The 24,662-nt window shown below is 33.6% G+C and overlaps 2 protein-coding genes across 3 annotated transcripts; one reads left to right on the top strand and one right to left on the bottom strand.

The window, feature by feature from the left end:
• Nucleotides 1-440: 440 nt before the first annotated feature.
• LOC145119145 (uncharacterized) lies at nucleotides 441-9,614 on the bottom strand. Its single transcript, XM_079054769.1, has 23 exons — nucleotides 9,219-9,614; nucleotides 7,695-7,775; nucleotides 7,388-7,572; nucleotides 7,249-7,298; nucleotides 7,041-7,120; nucleotides 6,757-6,816; nucleotides 6,483-6,582; nucleotides 6,315-6,392; nucleotides 6,035-6,096; nucleotides 5,842-5,910; nucleotides 5,681-5,758; nucleotides 5,497-5,592; nucleotides 4,994-5,064; nucleotides 4,840-4,917; nucleotides 4,428-4,521; nucleotides 4,205-4,300; nucleotides 3,687-3,892; nucleotides 3,484-3,598; nucleotides 3,080-3,211; nucleotides 2,813-2,920; nucleotides 2,631-2,740; nucleotides 1,524-1,616; nucleotides 441-1,257 (listed from the first exon to the last, which is right to left on the bottom strand). The coding sequence occupies exons 1-23, from the start codon at nucleotides 9,267-9,269 to the stop codon at nucleotides 879-881; spliced, it is 2,472 nt and encodes an 823-aa protein (XP_078910895.1). The 5' UTR covers nucleotides 9,270-9,614; the 3' UTR covers nucleotides 441-878.
• A 10,363-nt stretch (nucleotides 9,615-19,977) lies between these two features.
• LOC145119952 (dihydrolipoyl dehydrogenase 1, chloroplastic-like) lies at nucleotides 19,978-24,459 on the top strand. Of its 2 annotated transcripts, none has more exons than XM_079055727.1 (15): nucleotides 19,978-20,487; nucleotides 21,071-21,217; nucleotides 21,323-21,457; nucleotides 21,535-21,640; nucleotides 21,725-21,849; nucleotides 21,923-22,048; nucleotides 22,134-22,214; nucleotides 22,535-22,597; nucleotides 22,860-22,934; nucleotides 23,033-23,111; nucleotides 23,233-23,318; nucleotides 23,559-23,672; nucleotides 23,766-23,879; nucleotides 23,954-24,025; nucleotides 24,239-24,459. In XM_079055727.1, the coding sequence occupies exons 1-15, from the start codon at nucleotides 20,185-20,187 to the stop codon at nucleotides 24,272-24,274; spliced, it is 1,662 nt and encodes a 553-aa protein (XP_078911853.1). In that variant the 5' UTR covers nucleotides 19,978-20,184; the 3' UTR covers nucleotides 24,275-24,459. The 2 variants fall into 2 exon arrangements, with proteins under 2 accessions (XP_078911853.1, XP_078911852.1); XM_079055726.1 differs by having other exon boundaries at nucleotides 19,981-20,487; nucleotides 23,233-23,333.
• Nucleotides 24,460-24,662: the final 203 nt, after the last annotated feature.

Below are 24,662 nucleotides of genomic sequence, written 5' to 3'. Positions count from 1 at the left end.
TTTTTAAACAAAAATTAGGATGAATTTGGTTGGGATTACCCTAAATCCAATTCTATCATATATTCGGATTAAAAAATAGGCCTTCAGATTTTTATATTCTTATATTTATCAATTAAAACATGACACCATATTACATAACGGTTTTGTATTACATCTAAAACATGACACCATACTACTATTACATATGCTATTATATGTTTGCATCAACATTTAACAATAACATTATTATTGTTTTTTCTCATAGTAATCATCATATTATCATGTTACAACAGTGGCATTTTGAATTTATTCCCCTACGAAACCAATTCCTATCGTGGAAAATTCAACTATTTATCATCTATGACAAATCTAAATGGCTACTAATAACAAATCCGTTTAAAAAAACATCCCAATCTTATCATATAAGAAATCAAAAGCTAATTCCTGTTTTAATAGATAAATAAATAGCAAAAGAAAGTTTTGGACCTTCTTGGAGTTGATAATGTACAACATATAAATAGCGCAGCTACATTGTCCCAACCAAACCAACCACCACCAAACATTTTCATGGGAAAATTTCCACTTCCACATATAACAGTCACTCGTGACCCTGGGTGTTTTGTTATGCAACCCATCTATCAATTATATAATGGTTTTCACATTGCCTAAAAGACTAATCATAAAAGCTAACCAAAATTGCAAAAAGAACACAAAGTTTATAAATGTTTTAATAAACCCATCACATCATCAAGACTTATTACCTGACCGGAAAGTATGGCACCACCTCCACCACCACCGCCTTTGCAATGGTACTTACTGTACAGTATCCTCTCCCACCACCACCACCACTACTCCTATTTCACTTTTATCATCCATTCCATTTGCCTATTGTTTTTTTTTCAAGATCCATTTATAGCCACCTCGGGGCCCACTGTTAGGGTGTTTTTATCGGTTTCCTTATTTGGACCAGTATCGCCCTTATCTTTATTGTCTTGAGAAGTGTTTGGGGTATTTTTTGAAGGCAATACGGCTTGACTTAGAGTTGAACATAATGTGGCAAACACGCTTTCTTTTGATTTGATTGGGTTTTTAGTGAGCAATCGTTTTTTGACAGAATCGGGTTCTTGTTTGGAGATTTTTCTTTTTAATCGGAATTGGAATTCCAGGCTTCCTTCATCCTCTTGTGTTTTTTCGGGTTTGGTTTTGGGGGGTGGCTTGTAGTCTTCATCATCATCATCATCATCATAGTCAACCAGTCCACCTGGCCTAGGACTAGGACTAGAAAAAAAAAATGTTAAAACTCCAAATAGCAATGTACTTTTGTTTATTTGTTTGTTACTATTGTTTCCTTCTATTTCAGTATTTGTACTTTGAAAAATCCACATGATTATAGCCAAAGCGATATTCACTGCTATAACTGGTAGATTTTCGAAAATACAATGTTCTAAATTGGGGGCAAGGATTATCTAAAAAATCAAATAAAAAAGTTTCCAAGTATGAATATGAAAAAAAAAAAAAAAAAGAAGGAAGTTACCTATACCTACCTTAATGATGATGATGATCCATTGGATAAAGTGGGTTGTGCGCGTATCCTTGTTGTACGAGGCATTGATGCAGATGCGGAATCTTCTTCATCACTGTTAGGAACACAGCTTAGATCTTTCTTAAAACTTAAAACAGATGCACATTTCTATTTAGGAAAGACTGAAACTTGAATCCATAATTACTTTTTTTTTACTACAAAATATTGGATGGTATTGGCTAGGTATACAAGAATCCACTATTTTAAGTTTAAATGCAAGAAATAGCAACATACTTTCATTTATTGTGTGTTATAAGTATTTTATTCTACTTCCAAATATTTTCTTGTCAAATGTCAATGCATTGATTGTACTTTGAAAAGTCTACCAAATTACAGCATTCTACTTGCAAACAAAAAATTGCTTATTAGGATTTAGGACATTATACTTTGAAAAATCTACCCAATTATAGCACAGGGAAAACTGCTTTTTATATTTTTGGATGAAATTGCTACGATTGGGTAGATTTTTCAAATATGAGATATCTGGTACTATAAAAGGTGAAGAAAGTTAAGATCTAGAAAGAAAAGGAAAGAAAAGAGGACAAGTGTGATAAAAGTTTTGGCCAACTTCCTCTTCAAAAATCAAAACTTTACACCCAGATGCACAAGTATTTGGAGTGAATTTAACTACACACTTTTTTATTGACAAAATTACCATTTCTTTTCTGTCCTAACTTATTAATGACAAAATTACCATTTTCTATCCTCCAACCTTTTTTATGAGATAAGCACAAATGAAGGGTATAATCGTAAGCCTAACACTGAAACATTTCATTAAACTAGGTCGGAACGGAACACAAATTTTTATTTTTATTTTTTTGGGAAACCATAATGTGAAGAAGTAAATGATTGAAACATATTCAAATTCTTGACTAGGTGATGTTAATGGACTTATTCCAGTAAGCTGTATAAGGGCGTCTCTTTTTTACTTAACACAAAAAGAACAGACTTGATGTAGAAAGTCAACAAAAGGAGACTTTTTTTTTTGTTTCCTTCTATTTCCCAAGTGTCCCCATTTTCTTAAATTATCTTTTGATCTTTATTTATCCAAAAAGAAAAAAAAAAATACCTGTCCTCATTGAAGTAATCCTCCTCTTCCTTCTCAAGGCCACGCTCATCTACACGTCTTCTAGTGTTCAGTGCATATGGCCCATTTTGATTGGTCGCCTGCTCCATGGCCTGCAAATTCCAAATCCACATATACCATTTGATTCATAATTTTTATAAATAAATGTAAAAGAATTTAATTACCTGATCATATCTAACTTTCAGAGATTGGATAGAAGGTAAACCATCAAACTTCACCAACTCCACCCAAAACGTTTCAACTAGATATTTCACTAGTGTCTTCAAATTTTCCTGCATAAAACTCACTCTATGTCATCATACCAAATACAGATAGATAGATAGATAACATAACTTTAAAAATATTAAATACTATTTTGCACTATTTTAAGTTGTGAAAACAATGCTATAAGAACATGAATGACTTGCTGTCAACAGTGATGAAACGATTACCTTACGGATATACTCAAAAAGCTCCAAAACTGCAGAGTTCAGTAAATTATAGTGACTTCCATTATCAACAAAAACATCTACAATCGGTTTCAATAGATTGTTCTTTGCCATATGATTCATGAGTTGCTCATCCTGCAAAAAAGATTACATCATCCAACTGTTTGCTACATAAAATGTCTCCATCTAACTGTTTACAAGCATGTCTGTATTAGTAAATAGTAATCCATACTAGCAAAAACGTCAAAATAAGGACTTGTTTCTTCTTTTCTTCATCAGGTGTTATCTGGATAAATGATGTTTAAAAACAATACTTGAAAAGATGAAGGCACACTTGAGGAAATGGAAGAAAAGAATTAATGAGGGTAGATTTGTAAAAGGTTAGGAGTTCAAGGGAATTTACTTACTTTAAGTGAAATTAGAGTTCGAATGAAGCGAATAGCTGCAACCACAAGATACTTTTCCCTTCTACAAGTCAGACTTAAAACTTTCTCTATTACGCCACTAAGCAAAAATTTGGACCTGAAAACAAGAAAAGATCAATGAATTTACACAAATCCCAAACTCTGAGTAAATTTTTAAAAATATCAAAGAAAATTTAAGTACTCACTTAATCTTATAAGGATGTTGCAGAACACAAAAGCATAAGAGGTCATATATGTTCAAAAGTATTTCAGGCTTGATGCTAGTTTGACTATGCAAACTTCCATTGGAATCCGTGGATTTATGAGCAGCATATGGAGGACATGATGATGATATGACATCAAGTAGTTGATCCAAGTGCCTCTCATAGAAAACATCAACAATAGCATCTCTCTGCAACAAAATCAAAAACATCAGAAAGTAGGTTGGATGCAAAGTTTTATAAATGAAAAAGATGAAGTTCTAGTGACAGGTAATCACTATTTTTTCAGCAACAAGGAAATATAAATTGTAAATTTTGACTCAATCGAAAGGCAGGACAAGGACTTGCATTATATGTGAAAAAGACGTGAATGCCCTCCTTGTCCTCATCATTGAAAATAGCCTTATAGAACAAACATTTCAGCTTGCCTTTAATCGGTATAACTCTAACTCATGGTTAATACATATCTTACTGATAACAAAAAGTATAAATAGCCTACAAACCTGTCCTGCTGGAGAATATGTATCCAAAAGACTTTTAATTATCTCAAGAAATTGGCAATGCATATCATCCCCAAAATCTTTAAGCATACCTTTTACCTGTAACAGAACAAATATCTGCCTTTGTTATAAAAGTTCATACCAATATCAAATATATAAAAAAAAAAAAAAAAAAAAAAAAAAAAAAAAAAGGCCAGATATACAAAAGATGATTACAAGTACATACCAAAAGCCCAATCAGTGAGACACCTTCCTGGCGACTAACATAGGAACGCAACAAAGCTGGATCTTGGCTCACAAAAAGCATGAGGATGTCTGTCCTGCATCCATCAGATTTTTGTTGAGAGTCATTCATGTTAAGGGTCTTTAGGTCTTTTCATTTGTGGTTTAGATAATAAAGTTTGTTAGTAAGGGCAATAAGGTAGTTTCTTCCTATTAGGTCGGTGCTGAGCAGCTATAAATAGAAGGGAGGGAGAGTTTGTAAGTATCTTGAATCTATTTTTGTTAGAGTGATCAAAAGTTAGGGTTCCATTTGTAATTTGTTTGTAATATATAATCATTCAATTCTTGTTCTATCTTTCCTAATGAAATTAATGCATTATATAAATCAATGAGTATGAGAGATACAAATTGTTTACCCAGTCAGAATGAGCTTGTTATCATCACTCTGCAAAATATCACCAATCACTTCAAATATGCCTTCAGATACGAGATCCCTGAAGTGTCAAAACATGTTAGCAAATTAGAATGTTTACATAATAAAATGTTAAAGTTGAAACTCAGAAAGCATACCTGAACAGCCGGAGTTGCTGGACCATTTGTAAGCTCTTGCTTAGATTACAGAATTCTTGCAAGAAATATACCTAAATCATAAACAAACATTAATACTTATTCAAAAGGATTAGGGCTATGTAGTGTTTGGTATATGAAATGCATATAGTATACATTTCAAACGACATGAAATACCTTTACTTATCAATTTTATTTTATTTAGATTTATAATTAATCAACTATACAATATACATAACAAACAACATGTTTGACTGACTCATTTCACTCCTTTAAGCCAACCAAACACGACAATAGAATGTAATGAACCATTCCATTACATTGTTTAGTCCATTCCTTTATGATTCCATTCCATCATTGATCATACTAAACAAACCCTTAGCGTTTAGGTTCTTGTTTCTTTTTGAAAAATCAGGTATATATTACATTTTCTAGTGATGACACCAATTAATTGAGGGATAAGGAAAGACAATAAACATAAAAAAGCACCAAGAACCCATTTTTACCAAATTCATCTTGGATTCCGGAGTGGTGGAAGGCGATTTTAACCTCGTAAACAACTCCTTCATAAAGTTGGCATCATCTTTCAACAAAGTCACAACCTACACAAGTATAAAATATATATCAGATACTGAATGAAAGTCAAGGCTCAAGATTTTATACAAAAATAAAATGTAATAACCTCCTCACCATTCCATTGTTTGAGTGGACTATGGAATTCAAGCTTGCAGCTGTAGCCTCATCCAGTACTCTAGACAAAACAACATCCTAACAAAAGCAACATAAATCAGGATTCTGTAGGAATTAGGCAAAAAGAGTAATTACCTCCTTGAATACATTCAAGAATTTACCTTGAGGTAACTGACTCTGTATGTTTGATGTATCTTTGATGAAGCTAGGGGATCCGTAATTGGTATTGCCTACACAAGTGATATATTACATTAGAAAAAAAAATGTACTACAAACTGAAAGAAAATCTTTTTGTTTCTCATCATCCTTCACAACATAGCTGTCAGTAAAAAAAATAAAAATGGAAATAATTACCTCCTTGAATACATGTGCTTTAAGTAAGTCACGATGGTGGACATGAGGTACATCAGGGTCGTCTACACAAGAATATAAAGCAGCATACATCAATTATAAATTTCTATAGCAATAATGATATATTACAATTACAAAATTTACTTTCAATAATTCAATCTTTGATAATGCAAATGAGTTAATAGAAATTTCTATACATCAAGTAAATTACATTCCAAAGAACCAACAAAAAAACCATGAAATCTGAACTAAAACACAGATTTAAGACAGAGGTACAGCTTACATTCAAGACATCCAACAATGTCCATGATTAGTTCATCAGAAAATATTTTCTCAAAGATCTGTGGACTATTGAGGAGAACTGCAATAACAATTTATGAAATCAAAATGACAGACTAGTTGTTCCATATTAATTATAAAAAACATAAAGTATGAGAATTTGGGTATTAACTGATCCCTCTGACAATTTTGTATATTATGTGAAGGCCATCATAGTTCTCCAAATCTTCACACACTCTGAACAAATCCATCAACTTGCGGAAAAACTTTTGCTGCAAAGGTTATAATGATTTATAAAAAAAAGCATTAACCTTAGAATAATAATAAAATAGAATACTATGTAAATTTCATAATAATTTTATCAAATACAGTGGCATCATATGGATAAACAAATATGCATGTTTCTCTATATTTTTATGAGTGGAAAGAGATTGATAATAGCATACATCATGCAGTATGAGTTCTGTCACACATAACTGATCAGTAATGCTACTGTCCACCACAACCTGAAAGATAAAAGCAATTGTAAACAATTATTAAAAAACAGTGTTAAATGTAAGAAATAGCAATTTACTTTCTTTAGTTGTTTATCATTGCATACTACTTTCATTTCTTCCTATTACAGCATTGTGCTTTGAAAAATCTACCTAATTATAGGCTTTATACCAATGTCATCCATGATTGTTAAATATAAAAAATTAAAAGAAAATTTTAAATTTTTGGCCCAAACCTTAAGAATTGAAGGAAGCGTTGACAGCTCTACCTCAGGCAACTCCCTCAACTCACTGTTGGCACCATGATATGTCTCATCTGAACAAGTAATATAATGGAATATCTATCAAAAATCACATACTAAGGGCAAAATTCCTTCCTATTTCACCCTCCTTACAGTATAACTCAAAACTGAGATTCCATATATATAAATCACAAGTACTTACTATTGAGGGTATTAAAATGAAGATTCCGCTGTACATTGCAAACATGATCCCTGCATAAAATTAACATTTAAATCAATGTAAAAAAAAAGCATAAAAGAACTTTAATCGAAATAGATAATAAGATGTATTTAGTGTTTACCATATGTAGGAGCACCCTGTAGTCTCTTGAAAGCTAAGAGCTAGTTCACTTGAATACTCTGGATCCCTCCACGAGATTATTGTATCTTCTTGCTTTCTATATATATCATCTGAGCTAATCCTGTGCACAAGCAATGTTTCATTGTCTTCTTCATCAAGCACAAACAACCCCAAATCTTCAGATCTCTGATGAAGATGAAGATATTAGTTTAAGTGTAAACTTTTAGAAAGTAACTTATGGTAGGAAAGTTGATGTAGACAATAAACTCAGTTTTTACATGTTTTAAAAAAACCAAAAGATGACAAACCTCTAAGTAGTCAATGGTGACATGACCAGTCCCTTGATCATCCCATTTTCCATCATCATTGAGTCGGTATACCTTGACACGCTATATAAAAAGGTTGCAGGAAGAACCGTTTTATTATTATGAGAAGTTAATACTAAAAAGCAATGAACACAACTAAAACAATCTACAACAAGTCAAAATGTCAGAAAGAATAACAAAGGCAATTAAAACTACTTTTATGACAATCAAGTGCTAATAATAGGACAAACATTATAAGAAAGTTGGGAGAAGATGAGTATTCATTGTCATAAATCCTATCAAGTAGTCAAGAGCTATCTGATATCGAAAACTATTGTTAAAATGCTCATTTATAAAGCATGTTTTCCACCAATGGGAGAAATTTATGTACAGATATATGCACTAATACTTCAATATAAAATTAGTTTCTTTAACTACATATTCGTATTCCCTGTGTTTGTACATTCCTCTAACCATTGAAATGGATACAAGTTCCTCTTTTGTGCTTCCAAAAGAGAACTACCTTCTTATTTTAATTTTCGATTCATATTTTACTTTCCATTGCCCGTTTTCTCAACATGAGACACCTCCAAGTCCACATATAGAGATACAGCATTGGTACAGAGAAAATAGAGATATTTAATCTTGATTTATGCAATTCAAAGGTATCCTCTTCATCTATATGCAACTAAGAGAAGTTTATAACAAGATAAATTTCAGGTCATTCCAACCATCAACCAACACATAAGAAGGGTTTCCCTTATTGTCCAACTCTGAGGATGCTAAGTTTGAAATAAGGAATATATAGGAAACTAGAATTAGATTGAGAATTCAAAGAGAGTATCCAGTGACATATAAATTTCATTTGCCACTATACTACCCTCAACAGATGCCAATACATTCCAAGTCTGTGTTCTCTTTAGGATATGTGTTCCCATTCATTGACTATGTCCTCAAGGCTCAAGCTCCTAAAGTAAGTTCAACTTTTGCACTAAACCTAGTTGCTTGAACTACCAAAAGAGATGCACACTTTCACATTTTGTATTCTAAAAGGAAGCCCACCCACACCATTTAAAGGGTAACATAAAACCATAATAGCAGTTACAATAGTACATCAGTTTCATGTTGTACTGGAATATATGAGATAATCAAGAATCCGGAGGACTATAAGGCATGTTTACATATACATATAGATCATTTGAAGATAACACTAAGTTTGAAACGTATATGGACAGCAAACGAGCTTACAAAAGTATAAATTCCATTCTAGGGGAAAATAAAAATCAAAAACTGAAGCCCCGCGCATCTATAACCAAATAAACAATCCAAAATATATGCCCCTACTTATCTTTCTGACATCTGACAAGAACACAAAGATATAGCCATATAGCTTAAAATTCGACATCTAATGAACTGCAAAAACTTCAACACGAAAAGGAGGTATTAATAAGAATCAAGCAAAAGAAAAAGCAACAGAATTACGTTAAGACGAGTAACAGAATAAAAAAGATAAGCAACTGGACTGACCTGCATCGAAGAATTATTGTTAGAAGTAGTTGTCTTCTCCGGCGCTCCCATCACAAGTCAGTCCGCTTTTTCTCAGAAATCGACAACAATAAAAAGTTGAAGATGATTCTTGCAGTATACGGGTAAATTAGGGTTTTTTTTATCAAAAAAAATCCAACAAAGGGAGAGGGAGACAAAACAGAAGAATGAAACTGATTCAAATAGAGATGAAGAAAATCAATTACGCAGATACCCTAACCGCCATTGATGTAGGAGTAAGCCTTTCTCTATCTCGCTCTCTTCTTCCCCTCTCTCTCTCCCTTCTGTCTCCTCTCTCAAGTCTCTTTTTTCTTTTATTTTTCTTTTTTATTTTGGCTTCTGTAAGAAGGAGAGAAGCATCCGTGCTCAGCCCCCGACTCTCTTTGGCTTGGCTACAGAAAAATATACATATAGTATTTTTTTTTATTTTTTTTTTTTTTAGACAAAACTGCAAATTTGGTCGTTGTGTTTTGTAAAAATCTTTGGATAGGGTCCAAAAATTTTCCAGCTTGCACAGAAAGTCCAAAATCAAGGTTTTCTGGTTTTTGATCCTAAACTTAAGAAAAATTTGTATTTTTGGTCTATAGAGCACTTGAATTGACTGATTTGCCCTTTAAATTTATTTTTTGTATTTTTTATATTTTTTTATTTTATAAATATTAATGCAATTTTGTCTTTTTTTTATTTGTTTAAGTATTTAAATAATAATAACAAAATAAATAATAAAATCTCACCCCCTTTGATAATTATAAAAAAGAAAAAATAGAATCGCATACCCCCCTCTCTCTCTCTCTCTCATTCATCCCAAACAAAACCACCCACCTCAACTTCATCTTTTCCGACGGCTCACCCCACCTTCATCGGCACTTCATACCTCCCTCCTTCCCATCGAAAAAAACCCCTCATTCCCTTCTTCCTTTCCATGGATTCCTCATAATACCCGATTTGACAGAGGGTTTCTACTCCCCCTATCTTTCCACGCTTGCTTTCCGGTGAGGATCTCGATCATAGTGCATCCCAATTACCTCTAACAACCATTTCCCCTCTTCCCTTATCCATCGTTCTGTCTTCTCCGATGACCGGTCGCTTTTTTGCAAAGGACAGGAGTCCATGTCTTTTAATGAACATATTTTGAGATTTAGGTTTGGTTTTTAAACTTATAATTATCGATCTGTAATATCTTTTCTGGTTTTGCTTGTTACTGGATGACATAGGTGGCAGATGGAGGGAGAGAAGGAAGAGTCTGGACAGATTTTGATGGAGACGGTCGGCTATGGCTAATCCGATTTTCACCTTGATGGTTAGCTATTGTTGATCTCTCCAAATTCACATATATTAACTTTAGGTCACAAGGGGGAATTAAGACGATGTAGGTGACGGATGGAGAGGGAGGAGGATGCAAGTTAATTATGAAGATGGTGGAGAGAGGATGGAGGACATGTAGTCGGTGGTGAAGAAGGAAGACGAAGAAGATGAAGTCGAGTGTGTGTGTGAGAGAGAGAGAGAGGAGATGAAGTTACCGTCGATGGGTGTGGGGTAGGGTGTTTTCTTTTTTCTTTTTCTTTTTTTAATTATTAAAATATATAAGAAAATAAAAAAAATGTGAAAAAGGAATAATAAGGGCAGAATAGTCCTTTTATCTTTTTTAGGACCAAAACCAAAGAAAAGTTTTGATTTTGGACTTTCGATGCAAGTTGAAAAGTTTTTGGACCCCATCCAAAGTTTTTTGCAAACCACAAGTTTTTTGCAAACCACAAGGACCAATTTTGTAGTTTTGTTCTTTTTTTTGTTTTTTCTTTTTTTTCTTTTTTTTTATCACATTATTGTATCCCCATCATCCCTTTATACATTTAAATCAAATGATATTTTTATTTTAAAAATTAGCATAATTTATGTTAAAAAATTAATATATCGAAAGGCATTAAATTTTGAGATATGAACGAAAGTTTAATTACGAATATGGATATATGAAATTTTAGATAGAGATGTGAGATTATAGTTTGAACTTATAACTTTACTGTATCTTATACAACCTAATCACATATTTATTTTATATATACTTAGATATATCAATTTAAATAGGAGACTAAACAATATATGAACCTTTATTTTTATCCAAATCCATGTATATAAATATGCTTTTATTAATTGTGTATAATTGTTTCAATAGAATATTCAATTATAATAAAATACAACTAAAAACATATATTTCGAATTTTGTGGATACTATGGATATCCAAAATTTTGAAATTTTATTATCAACATATGAATATGTATTCAAAGTCGTGGATATTTTAAGATCAGGTTTCAAATTAGTATATTTTTTTCCATTTGAGTTGAAGTTGAATATGATAAAAGATAAATAAATGTCTGAGGACTCGATATATTCATGATTATTATAATTTAACGTTGTTGTAAGTTGTAACTTGTTTTATAATGTTTGTTAAATTTGGTTTTGATTTAGATTTTTCAAGCTTTATAGTGTTAAAATAATTAGATTTCGAGAAGTAAATAAATAGTTGATGTAAATTGTTGATTTCTAAGAGTAAATGTACAATTACTTGTTTACTTTTAACTTTAATCACTAGTACAACATGTGTTTTATACGGCTCGAAAAAAAAGCAAATGACAGTTAAGTCTCGTTTTATCAATTGTGTTATGTCAGAGATAACATACTATGACGTTATATAACATGGTGTTGTGCAAATGAAGAAGAGGCATGGACTGCTAGCCAATTCCTAATCAACCCTTATACTTTGGTATTCGATGCATTGAAATTGAAATTGACTACACTACTTTTATATTGACCGCATATCTTATTGATGTTATGATCTTCATTTATGATGACCACTTTGGTGATGGTTTAACGGAATGGTTTGAAGATGACAACGACAAAGTGGTAAATACAAATGAATATGACGTGGTGTACCGATTTTTACAATTATAAAATCTTGAACATTAGGTCGAAATCAGAAAGAATGCAATCGGTTTTCTAAGGATATTTTCGACTAAGAACCCTTGGAAAACCAGAAGAAGATCGAGATTCAAGTGAAGCTTAAGGAATGAAGAAGATTTAGAAGACTTCTACATTGATCTAGTTGGTTTGCTTTTCATACTTATGTCTAGGTTATTTTACATGGATCTATTGTGTTTTTCTGCTACAATAAGATGCTAAATACCTTTTACTTCTGTTTGGTGAAGATGAAATTGATCTATATGTGTTGATTTCAATTATTGGATTATTACATTTGATTTTATTTGTGTTTGATACATAAACCCTAACATGATTTAGTTCTAGTTTATGTTGCTTATAAATCAGATTTTGTGTGTCAATTGATCATATTAATTGTATGAATTTGTCTCTTAATTGTTTATGATCATTAAATAATTAGAGTAACGATTAATCACATCTTAGATTAAGTAATTAAAACTAGTAACTTTAACTATGTTAGAGAGCATAATTAGTCTTAATTTGTGTTTGGTTGCTTAACTTGATCATAGGAAAGTAACTATTATCATTCATAGTCCAATTTGTGCTTAATATCGATTTAGTGTTTAACTATTGCATGATCATTGCTTGTTAATTCATAAATTGGTAAGGCCTATATATTAGATCATGATAGCTAGATAATTGGTAATCAATATAATCCATACATTAGAAATCAACCATACGAGAAAGTGAAATCAGATCTAAGCAGAAGTATTCTTTTAATTCTTGAAGCTAGTTTGTTTCTTTGCTTGCTTAATTGCTAGTTGATAGTTTAAGTTCTTCTGATCTTGAAAAATCAGTAAAAGCCTCCCAATTAAAGTTTGTTTCTTAGTTTAATTAGGAGTAGTTAATTTATTTAATTTAATTATGTTCCCTGTGATCGACAGCCAACTTACTCAAGCTATACTATAATCTGACTAGGTACATTGTCTATAAGTACATAGTTAGTAAAAGTTTGTTAGATTATAAATTTAAGACTAGGAGGTACTTTTGTGCACATCAACGTAATAGGTGTAGCTCAACTTACAGGGTTTCTAGCGAAAACTTAGAACTCCGTGGTCAGAACTCAGAACTTCACCATTGAATATTTCTTCTAAAAAGATTCTTGTAGCGCTTCAGCACTCACCTTACTATACTAAAACTATAGAAAGAGAAGTTGAATCACGAGAGACCGAAATACTCGAGGATAAGAAGAGAAAGACTTTTGAATCAAAAGAATGGTGCAAGAAATATGAGAGTCTGGAGCCTCATATTTAAAGTAATTGATTTTTCAAAAACCACCCTTGAATTTTCAAAAGTCACCCTTTATTGTTACTTAAACGACCAAACGCCCCTTTATAATACTATTTTAAATATATTTAACGATATTTGTACTAAACTAATGTCAAAAGTATTCAATATTAGTCTTATAAAGACGGTATTGTCGATACCTTTCTAATGATATATAATTGTGTGTGTGTGTATATATATATATATATATATATATATATATATATATATATATATATATATATATATATATATATAACAATCCGATGATAAGGTACTTCTAATTATAACCCTATAATTGAATTATATTGCCTTTTGGTCCCTGAGTATAAGAAAGTGTGCATTGGAAGCCCTAGTGGCATTTTCGTAATTTGGGAAGGTTGGGGAGTACGCCATGCGTACGTGTGTACGCATGGCGTACGTGCCAGGCATGCAAACCCTATTTTTTAGGGTTTGGCTCATATTTAAACCTCATTATAGCCTCATTTCCCCTCACCTCATCAGCCCCCACCCTCTTTGTAACATCCTTCTCTAGCACGTATCGCAATATTGTCCGCTTTGGGCTCCCGGCCCGAAAACTTCCCAGGGGGTCACCCATCCCTGGATTGCTCTCGTCGGGGCACGCTTAACTGCAGAGTTCTTATGGGATCTGTTGCCGTCACGACTTTAAAATGCGTTGTGATAAGGAAGGTATCCACACCCATTATAAGGAAATATTTCGTTCTCCTTCCAAGCCGATGTGGGATCAGGTGCAACCCACCTTCACCCCCCCCCCCCAATATAGGGTTCGACGTACCCGTCGAACACATCGACCCGTGCCCTGGATTTGGTACCATTTCTCAACTTGTAACGTCCCAAAAATAAGACCCGAAATTTTTTCATTTTTAAATTAATAAAACAGTAAACCATATCATTGTCATAAAACCAACGTAATCAAATTTTATCAATACATCATTGTTATCAGAGTAAATCACAAAATGCGGAATCGAATGGTGTGTGCTCTGCAATCATCCCAAGCTCTTCCTTTTGAAACCAGAAGTACCTGAAACATAAACTGAAAACCGTAAGCACAAAGCTTAGTGAGTTCCCCATAATACCACACACAACACAACACAAATAAACAACTATGTGTTATCAGCAACCATGGGGACTATCAGCAGTCCCAGTGGGCTAACAGCACGCCCGGTGGGTTATCAACAACCTTGGAGACTATCAGCAGTCTCAGTCACATATAAACAACATAACACAATAATAACAACTAGGCTCAGCTGGTCATCACAAATACATCTATTCTTCCACACAGGCTCATACAAAACATGCAAGAGTCACAAAGACAGCTAACATCCTACATACATAATTTAGTGATCTGACATTGGTGTCACCGACTATCATCTCCTTCACTGTTTCGTCTTCAGAGTTTAGAAGCGGAGGATCATCGCGAGAAACACCCTCAACGGGCGCATCCACCAAAGTCGGGTCAACCTGGGTAGCAGACCCCTTGCCCCTGACAGCAGAAGGTGCGGCAAGAGCCAGTGCCCGATCGGCACTAACGGGTGAAGGAAGAGTCTCCACCAGGTACCTTACGGTACTGAAGGTTGCCCTTCAACTTGTCCCACAAAACCGTCTCAAAGGACAAAACCCTTTTGATACCTACAAAGACAAATGTTAAACGAAATTGGTAAACATATCATCTCAAAAAAAGGGGGGGAGAAGAGTACTTACCGTCCTTCTCCACGAAGAACTGGGGCATCATCCCCTTGGTCCTCCAGGCATCGCTCATTCTTACCGCATCTAGGATGTAATCCTCCCCATCCTCACCCTTAAAGCAAATGATATTCAACGCCTGCACCATGGTTAGACTAGCACCCCACAGTTGTGGCACCCGATCAGAAAAAACGGTCATTCGGGGGTAGCCAAAACCAGCTAGGTTGCGATTTACCCAAAGCCACTTGTCTTGCCAGTTTTTGTTTGGCGTCTTCTAGTTGATGATGAACGCATGGATGCCTCGCCTCTGAGAAAAGGTATGAACGCAAGATTGTGTGGAAGAGTTAAAGTAGGATTTGAATGCCCAGAGTTGAGGAAGCACCCCAAGGGTTTGGCAAGCTAGTTCAAACCCCACAATCTTGCCAACAACATTGGGGGTCAAGTCGTCCACGGAGAAGCTGTATTGATGCATGATTTCATCAAAGAAATCTATCGTCGGCAGGCTCAAACCCGCCTCAAAGATCAAAATGGGGGCTCCGACTTTGACCTTCAGTGGTTGAAAGATCACTGCCCCTTTCTATGGAAATTGCACCCCATGTTCAGGCATGAAACCGAACTGGGACTGAAGAGCCTCGAATTCTCCTGGGGTTAGCTCGATTATGGATCGTGGTGTTGCCATTGTTTCTTAGAGTTAGAAAAAGAAAGAAGAGACAGTAAGAAAAGAGAAGTCGGAAGCGGTTGAGAATGGAATGAGTAAAAAGGAAAATTATCCCTGATAAGGGAGGTTTGAATGAGAAGTGAGAATATCAAACAACCACTATGATGAAACTGCCTATGCTGACAGCTCCGTCACATCAACGGACGTCAGGTCCATCTTCACCGAACATGTGTCTTGATCAAGGCTAGAACAACTCAGCTACACTATGTCAAAGCAGACATCTACTAGCCTAGGGGACTTTGTTAACATATCCCTCTAGGAATACGTTAAAGATAACATAACCGTTATCTTTAGAACGACCTAATTAACGGTCGCTACCTGTCCTAGTGCCTGACCCAGACCCTCGCCCTCGTGGTCTCGCGATAGAGCTTTGGTACTTGTCGATCTCGCGCCCAGGTCCGACACCATACGACAATCTCCGGTCTATAATAAGCCAAAACATTATTGGTCACTCCCCAGAGCAACAAGTGTAGCGCTCAGGGTGCTGTCTGTTGTTCCTTCTGCATCAATAACACATGACCACTAGTAGCGCACAATCCACCAATAGGACTCCTCCACGTCCTATCGGCCTAGACGGGACAAAGGATACTGTTGGGATCGTGTGCAAAGGACAACATGTATAAAAGGAACCCTTATTCTCAGAAAAAGAGACCGCCTGACGATTCTCCTAAAACCCTAATCTCCACATCCCCATACACATACTAACTAGACAGCCAGAGCTTCGTCTCGGGACCACCTGCCGAACAACCGCTGACATTCTTTCTTCATTGATGTGATTACAAGGTTCAACCCAGCCGATACCATCAAGTGACAGCGTTAAGCCCCAAACACATATCACAACAATGACTTTTTTTAAAAGTTGACCAATCTCCTTGTAGTTTTCGTCGTTGTAGATTTTTATTTACGGTAGATATTTATTTACTATAAAAGTCATATCTCACCCATACTGAGTCAGATTGTTGTGAAATTTATATTTCTGGAATTGCGGTAGCTCTCAAAGTGCTGCGACTTTTTATGCACTTATTTTTTAGCCTAAATGTTGACATAAATAAGGACGAAAATTTGAATATATTGAAATATATTGGGTGGTTACAAGGTTGTCTTTATTACATTTTCGCATTCTAACGTTAAATATTAACGGCGATCGATGAAGTATTTTCTAGGTTGTAACATAAAACCAATTTAACAGCAAACATAAGACTTTTAAAATAACTAGTTTATTTTTAGATAATATTAATAAAACCACCAAGAGGATCCAATACATAAACTAGAAATATAATAACAATCATAAGAAGTTAGAAGATAACCTTTGAAGTCTTTGATCCCACTTGGAATTGGGGAGTTGATGAAGATAACAAAAACTCAATAAAGAGTTTCTCTAAAACGTATCCACCATCAAGAGTAAGGTATTGGAAATGCTAGTTCCCATCTTGTATAAAGAGTTTTCCAAGCCTTTAAGTGCTCATCTCAAATAAGCACTAAAGGAGAAACACTTTAGATCACCAATACTTGCATCATGTCTTCAAAAGAGAGAAAATGGAGAGATAAAAGAGGGATACAATTATAGAGAGGAACCAAGAGAATGACTAGTCAAAAATGCAAGCCTCATGCACTCCTTTTATAATCTCATACAAAAGTAGAGCTACACCATAAAATAATATAAAGTATTGGCTAGACTTTAGAAGCATGGGGAGCAAAGGAGGGAGGTTGACAAGCAACCTCTCGTGCTTGGAAGAACCTACGGTTTTAAGGTCAAAAGAAGAGACAAAAAGTTGTCTAGTTTCTTTAACCAATTAAGCCAACTAACTAGTTAAGTCTAAAGTTAGCCAAAATGTCCAAAACTTTATACATGACTTCTTAAATCATATTATATGATATCATAACTAGTTTTTGCTCTCTTTAATTATTATTTTCACAAAACAATAATTATTCTCTAATTAAATACAAGAATTGATCTTATTTATTAATAATCATATAAATAATAAATATTCAAAATGTGCCAATTTTATAAAGGTGTGACACTATATGATCATATGTTATTAGCAATATCATTCAATAATGATTATTGAGCATATAGATCCAACAATTTCAATTAGAAGGTGTTTTATGGGCTTCCCCAACCTCAATACTACCTTTGAGAAATTTTGGCATATCATGCTTCATGATTGTTAGAACCAATTTGGGTTGAATGATAAGCTTACATATTGAATCATAATGATAGACAAACAAGTATTCATTGTTTGACAAATTCTCTCTAATATTTGAGCATCTCACCACCTTGCTTAATTGCAAGCATTTTAATTCCTCAAGTCTTTTAGTTTTCAAACAAATTACAACCCTCTCCCCCCAATTTAGTTTAATTTTAGTTGGTTAATTTATTTAAGTTGTTCAATTGGATTGCATTGGTATTTGAATACAACCATTTCTCTATGGATCGATCCCCTTTTTACCATTATATTACGTTTTATTTGCAAGCAAAAATATGTAATTTCCTTGGTGGTTTGACATCCAACCATTGATCGCACAAATAATTTGTACTAATTACTAAACACTCGGGTTTGAACGTTGATGAGATGTATGCATTTGAGTTGATGGGAAGTGGCACTTGAGTTCCAAAATTGCAAGTTTTATTCAACATCTTGTTCATTTTATTTTACACACATAGTAAGTAAAATTTTCCATATTTTGATTATTGATTATATTATTTCATATTATATTATCTTCAAGAGGTAATGTAAATTGATTAGAGTTTATGATCTTGTGATATTTAAGTTGATTTGAGGCTTTTTATTATTGTCACAAGTGTTTCAAAAACTTATTTGACAAACAAAACATTGATGACTTTTTAAAATAACAACCTATTTTTCAAGACAAACAAAACATTGAAGTCCAAAGACTTTTTAAAGGCTACAAATATTGATGACCTAAGACTTTTGTATTCTATAATTTTATATCAATGTATTTTCTCTTTTTATATCATTTTTTAACCTTATGATTAACCACTATTGATAATTAATCAAAACCATTAACCGATAAACATCATTAACCATAGATACTAACACTGACGAGTATATATTGGCCCAAGGTGGTCATTTGACCCACCTAAGTTCCTTTCTTTTATAACAAACAATATATAAAAAATATATGTGACCTACCTTAAATTTTATGAGTGAACCACTTTGGCAAAAATATTGAGATAAAGCAAGACTTTTTTTGCCCATCTTTATATCTAGTAACACAAATATTTAGTTCACTTAGAATATTACCTATTAAGAAATAACTCAATACAACTTAAAATTATATTTAAAAAAAAGCAAAATCGTGAATATTGATTCATCGTTCAAGCGTCGGCCCTCAACATTACGTACGAACGAAGACGTAAGTAGTAAAAAAACTTTAACTCTCCACGGTCGCCATCGTCGTTCACTACCGACCCAACCCGCTAATAATAATTTTTTACTCTTTCATATTATCGGTTTAATTTAAATAGTGAACCATGTGAGTTTCTGTTCTAGACTCGCCACTGAATACTAACCATATCTAATGGTTACTTAAAACACATTAACTGATTGTAATGATTATGGACGTGTTCGACAAACTAGTTGGTAGTTGGAAACATTTTGTTAAACACTATGTTAGATAACTTTAGATTTGAAGCGTTTTGTATAGACGGTGAATGAGTATTCATCTAAAAACTCCTTATTAATTTATTGACTTCTTAAAAAGTTAGTAAGTTAAAAAAAATGTTTGGATACTTAATAATGACTTTTAAAACTCTTTTTTGTTTAACATTTGAAAATGAGTTTTTAAGAAGTAATAAATTGTGGTTTTTTGAAATGACTTATAATTTATTAGAATACAAAACAAACAAAACACAATTTTAAGCCAAATACTTTTTAATTTTATTGATTTATTGACTTTTGTCGCTACAAAAACTAATCCAAAATTTTTTAAAAAAAGTTAAATGCTAAAAGTTTACACCGCCAAACGAAACGAAACGAACAAACCCTAGAAATTAAAAGCTCCAGACTCTTCATGCGAATCATACCAATAACTTAGATTTTATCCGATCAAACCAAACATTCCATACATCTATCTATACCTAATGAAACACCTTCGTAATAATGTATGCATGTAACAACATTCTAAACGGAAGTAATTGGGTCTATCCAATTATTGGAGACAAATCAGCAAATCATCCCCCATTCACTCTATCCAATTAAACGGTCTCTCTCACCCTCCTTCACCCCCTTCCTTCCAATCACAAAATGCACTCCTTAATCTCCACATCACCAATTTCTCCATCGTTCGAACCCTACACTTCACTCACCGCACTTCCATCTTCTCCGGCACCCTTCAGTTTCCGTTTCTGCGGTCTCAGGCGAGAGGTTCTACAATTATCTCAGCCCAAATACAGAGTAGTTAATGGTTTATCAAAGAAGACCGGGAATTACGTTACAGCAGCTTCGCCAGGCAGCAATGGAAGTCCTCAAAAGTCTTTTGATTATGATCTGGTCATAATCGGAGCGGGAGTTGGTGGCCATGGTGCTGCATTGCATGCTGTTGAAAAGGTTAGAAGAAATAATTGTTTAAATCGCACCACAGAAATAATTGCAGTATTTTTCGTATTATAATTATAACATGGCATGAAAATTGCAAGGTTCCTTGCTTGGCAGCTTGTTGAGCATAATTTATTCATGTTATCTATAATCTATTGTCAGAACTATATAAAATTGATGTAGATTCTGAGTCGTGTTCAAACATCCTCAAAAGTCGAGTACTCAGTCAAAGGTTGCATAAAATATTGACCTAATGATTAATCTATAATATCCTGGGACATGTCGAAGTTCATACTCTATAAATAATGAAATATATACCTAACCAGTCAAAGATTGCGTACATAATTTGACTATTTGATGACTACATATGATCGAAAAGATAAAAGAAAGCAAATTTAACTCCAACAAAAATGTCCTTACACATAAGATGATTGATTGATCCCTACTTGCAACTGATGCACATAACTTTGTTGAATTTAAATGAAATCAGTTTATACTATGACAATAGCATTTTAAGGTTATTTCTAGCCTTTTCCTGATTGAGGTGTAAGATTAATAAAAAAGGTTATTTTTATCAAGTTTTAGTACATGACAGGGTCTAAAAACAGCTATCATCGAAGGTGATGTGATAGGAGGAACATGTGTAAACAGAGGATGTGTTCCTTCTAAAGCTCTTCTTGCTGTTAGTGGTCGCATGAGGGAACTCCAAGATGACCATCACATGAAAGCTTTAGGCATACAGGTAATATAACTTTGACAAAATTGCAAAAATGGTCCCTGTGATTTGCCATCATGGTTAAAAATAGCACTAGAAAGTTTATGTTTTGGCTGTTTTGGAGTTTAATAGGTGTCAGGTGCTGGTTATAACAGACAGGCAGTAGCTGATCATGCAAGTAATCTTGCTTCAAAAATTCGCAACAATTTGACCAATTCACTAACTGCACTTGGTGTGGACATATTGACCGGTTTTGGTTCAATTCTGGTAAGCCTTTGACTAAAATACCCTTGTTGATATTAATATAATATAGTTCTGTTCTGACATATTATACTGATTATCAGGGTCCACAAAAGGTGAAATATGGAAAGGATAACATGATAACTGCAAAGGATATAATAATTGCTACAGGATCAGTCCCTTTCGTCCCTAAAGGCATTGAAGTTGATGGTATATAAATATTTATTTCACATACAATTTAATAAAGATCATAAGTCTGTTAATTTTTTTTATTATCATTCTAAATAACTGCAGGGAAGACTGTTGTTACAAGTGATCATGCTCTAAAATTGGAGTTTGTTCCTGAATGGATAGCCATTGTAGGAAGTGGATATATTGGACTTGAATTCAGTGATGTGTACACTGCACTTGGTAGTGAGGTGGGCCCTACAGTCCTCTTAGCTTCAACTTATCAAGTTCTATAAACTTAAATATTACAAAATGAATAAATAGGTCACATTTATTGAAGCTCTTGATCAACTTATGCCTGGATTTGATCCTGAGATTGGCAAGTTAGCTCAAAGGGTTCTTATAAATCCACGAAAAATTGACTATCATACAGGAGTATTTGCTACCAAGGTAATTTCTTGGTTTATTTGTTTATTTGACTTCCATTATATTATATGCAAAAAGTCACATTGATTTTGTGTTATTATTTCAACAGATCACCCCTGCAAAGAATGGGAAACCTGTCATGATTGAACTTATTGATGCCAAGACAAAAGAACCAAAAGAGACACTAGAGGTAAAAAAGCTGCAACTTTTGACCTATTGAAGTCAATCCTTAAAAGCTGCAATTTTTATTCTATGAACATCAGTTCATGTCTCACCTTTTTTGGTGAGACAAAAAGTTGCATTTTTTGTTATATTGACATCAATCCTTGTCCCATCTTTTTTTTTGGTGATACAAAAGCTGCAATTTTTGTCCTATTGAGACAAGAATTATGACAAAAAATGCAGCTTTTTGTCTCATCAAAAAAGGTGAGACATAAACATCGGTCCTTGTTTCACCTTTTTGGGGGCAACATAAAGCTGCAATTTTTGTGGTTTTTGCTACTTGTGTAGGTAGATGCAGCACTAATTGCCACTGGAAGAGCTCCATTCACAAAAGGTCTTGGATTGGAAAATGTATGTTGCTTAAGGTTAAAATAGTAAAATATTAAGTTAATATGTGATAAGGGTTGCATTTGTTACATGAGACTGGAATGGACAAGTTTTCTAGAGCTATTTTCTATGATGAGAGTGAAGTTGACATTCACGTCTTTTCATGAGTCTGTGTCCTACCTTTTTGGGAATTTTTGTCCCATTTACATCAGTGTCTGTTTGATGCATGTCAGACATAGTACAACTAACAGGGCCTACATGTATAGTTGTAATGGATGTTCTGTAGATCAATGTGGAGACACAACGTGGTTTTGTTCCTGTTGATGAGCGTATGCGTGTGATTGATGCAAAGGGAAATCTGGTTTGTTGCAACTGCCATTATGATCTTCTAATCAAAATATATTTGGCTAATTGGTATTTGACAAAAAAAAAAAAAAAAAAAAAAACTTTAAACTTTAGGTTCCTCACTTGTATTGCATTGGAGATGCAAATGGCAAATTGATGCTTGCTCATGCTGCTAGTGCACAGGGAATTTCAGGTAAGACCTTTTTTTAAAAAAAAAAATTCTCATGAAGTGTTGTCTAAATAAAATGGTGTTTAAAGTATTTGATTATAGCAAATGAACTGATTTGTGAATGGATTTGGATTGTTTGAAATAGTTGTTGAACAAGTGAGTGGAAAAGATCATGTTCTGAACCACTTAAGTATCCCAGCAGCTTGCTTCACCCATCCTGAAATCAGCATGGTGGGATTGACAGAGGTAAAATTAATAATTTTAATCTTCTAATAAGTTCTACCTACAATTTTTTTTAATACATTTTTAAGTTACAATTACCTCTTTGCAAATTATAGTCATTACTAGGGGTAGGGTTTGGGTTGGGTTGGTTTTTGCTTAATTGATGATAGATTAGTGAGTGATTTGGGTGTAGGAAATGTTATGAATTATGATTATTAATTAAATTAAATGGGTATTTAATTTGTTCAGCCTCAAGCAAAGGAGAAAGCAAAAAAAGAAAAGTTCAAGATAAGTGTCGCAAAGACAAGTTTCAAAGCCAACACAAAAGCTTTGGCAGAAAATCAAGGAGAGGGTCTTGCCAAGGTTTTCTCTTCTTTCTTATTATTTCTTAACAAAACAAAAATACGATTTTAAAGATGATGAATGGGATGAGATTGGTTTTGTATGATTATGCAGTTGATATATAGGGCGGATACAGGGGAGATTCTTGGAGTGCATATCTTGGGGATGCATGCAGCTGATCTTATCCATGAAGCATCCAATGCCATGGCATTAGGCACTCGCATTCAGGTACATACATCTTTCACCTTCATTTCCTAATGCTGTTAATTACATCTCTATAATATAAATATATATTTTTGCAGGACTTAAAATATGCAGTTCATGCACATCCCACCCTTTCAGAAGTACTTGATGAACTTTTTAAATCAGCCCAGGTGAGCATCTCATGTTGGAATCCTTTCCAATTATAGTAGTGTCATCCAAATACAATAAAAAAATTCACCACAGTTATAGTTGGGTATATTTTTCAAAGTATAATTTCCTAATAATTTTTTTTTTTTCTTTTTGAAAATACAATCCCTTAATAAGAAAGTAAGTTATTATTTCTTGTATTTAGCCGTATAAATTATGGTCAACTTTAAAATCAGGTCAATGTAGATGAACGGAAGCCAGTAGCAGTATAATTCAGGCAAAAAGTAAGCGGCTTACATCAAACAAATGCATATGTTCATATGTAATATGTTTACATTCTGTTTATATTTGAGAGTTTTTTTTAATTGTAAATTCTACACAAATTTGACGTTTGATTCAATACTTTTAGGTTATTTTAAAGAGTTAAATGCAAGAACTAGCAATATACTTTCATTGATTTGTTTATTGTAACATTTTACTTTTATTTCTTCATATTACAAAATTTTACTTTGAAAAATCAACATTGTCATCCAAATACAAAACAATTTTCACGGGCAAACTTTTAAACATTAATGTTTAATAATATTATAACTTGATAGATTTTCAAATTGAAATTACAACGCTGTAATAAAAAAAATTAGTATTCTTAATTACACAAAA

The sequence above is a fragment of the Lactuca virosa genome, chromosome 6, assembly GCF_052849685.1.
Source record: "Lactuca virosa cultivar CGN04683 chromosome 6, Lactuca_virosa_CGN04683_v6, whole genome shotgun sequence".
Classification (NCBI taxonomy): domain Eukaryota; kingdom Viridiplantae; phylum Streptophyta; class Magnoliopsida; order Asterales; family Asteraceae; genus Lactuca; species Lactuca virosa.
This window is presented reverse-complemented; position numbering and strand designations above follow the sequence as displayed.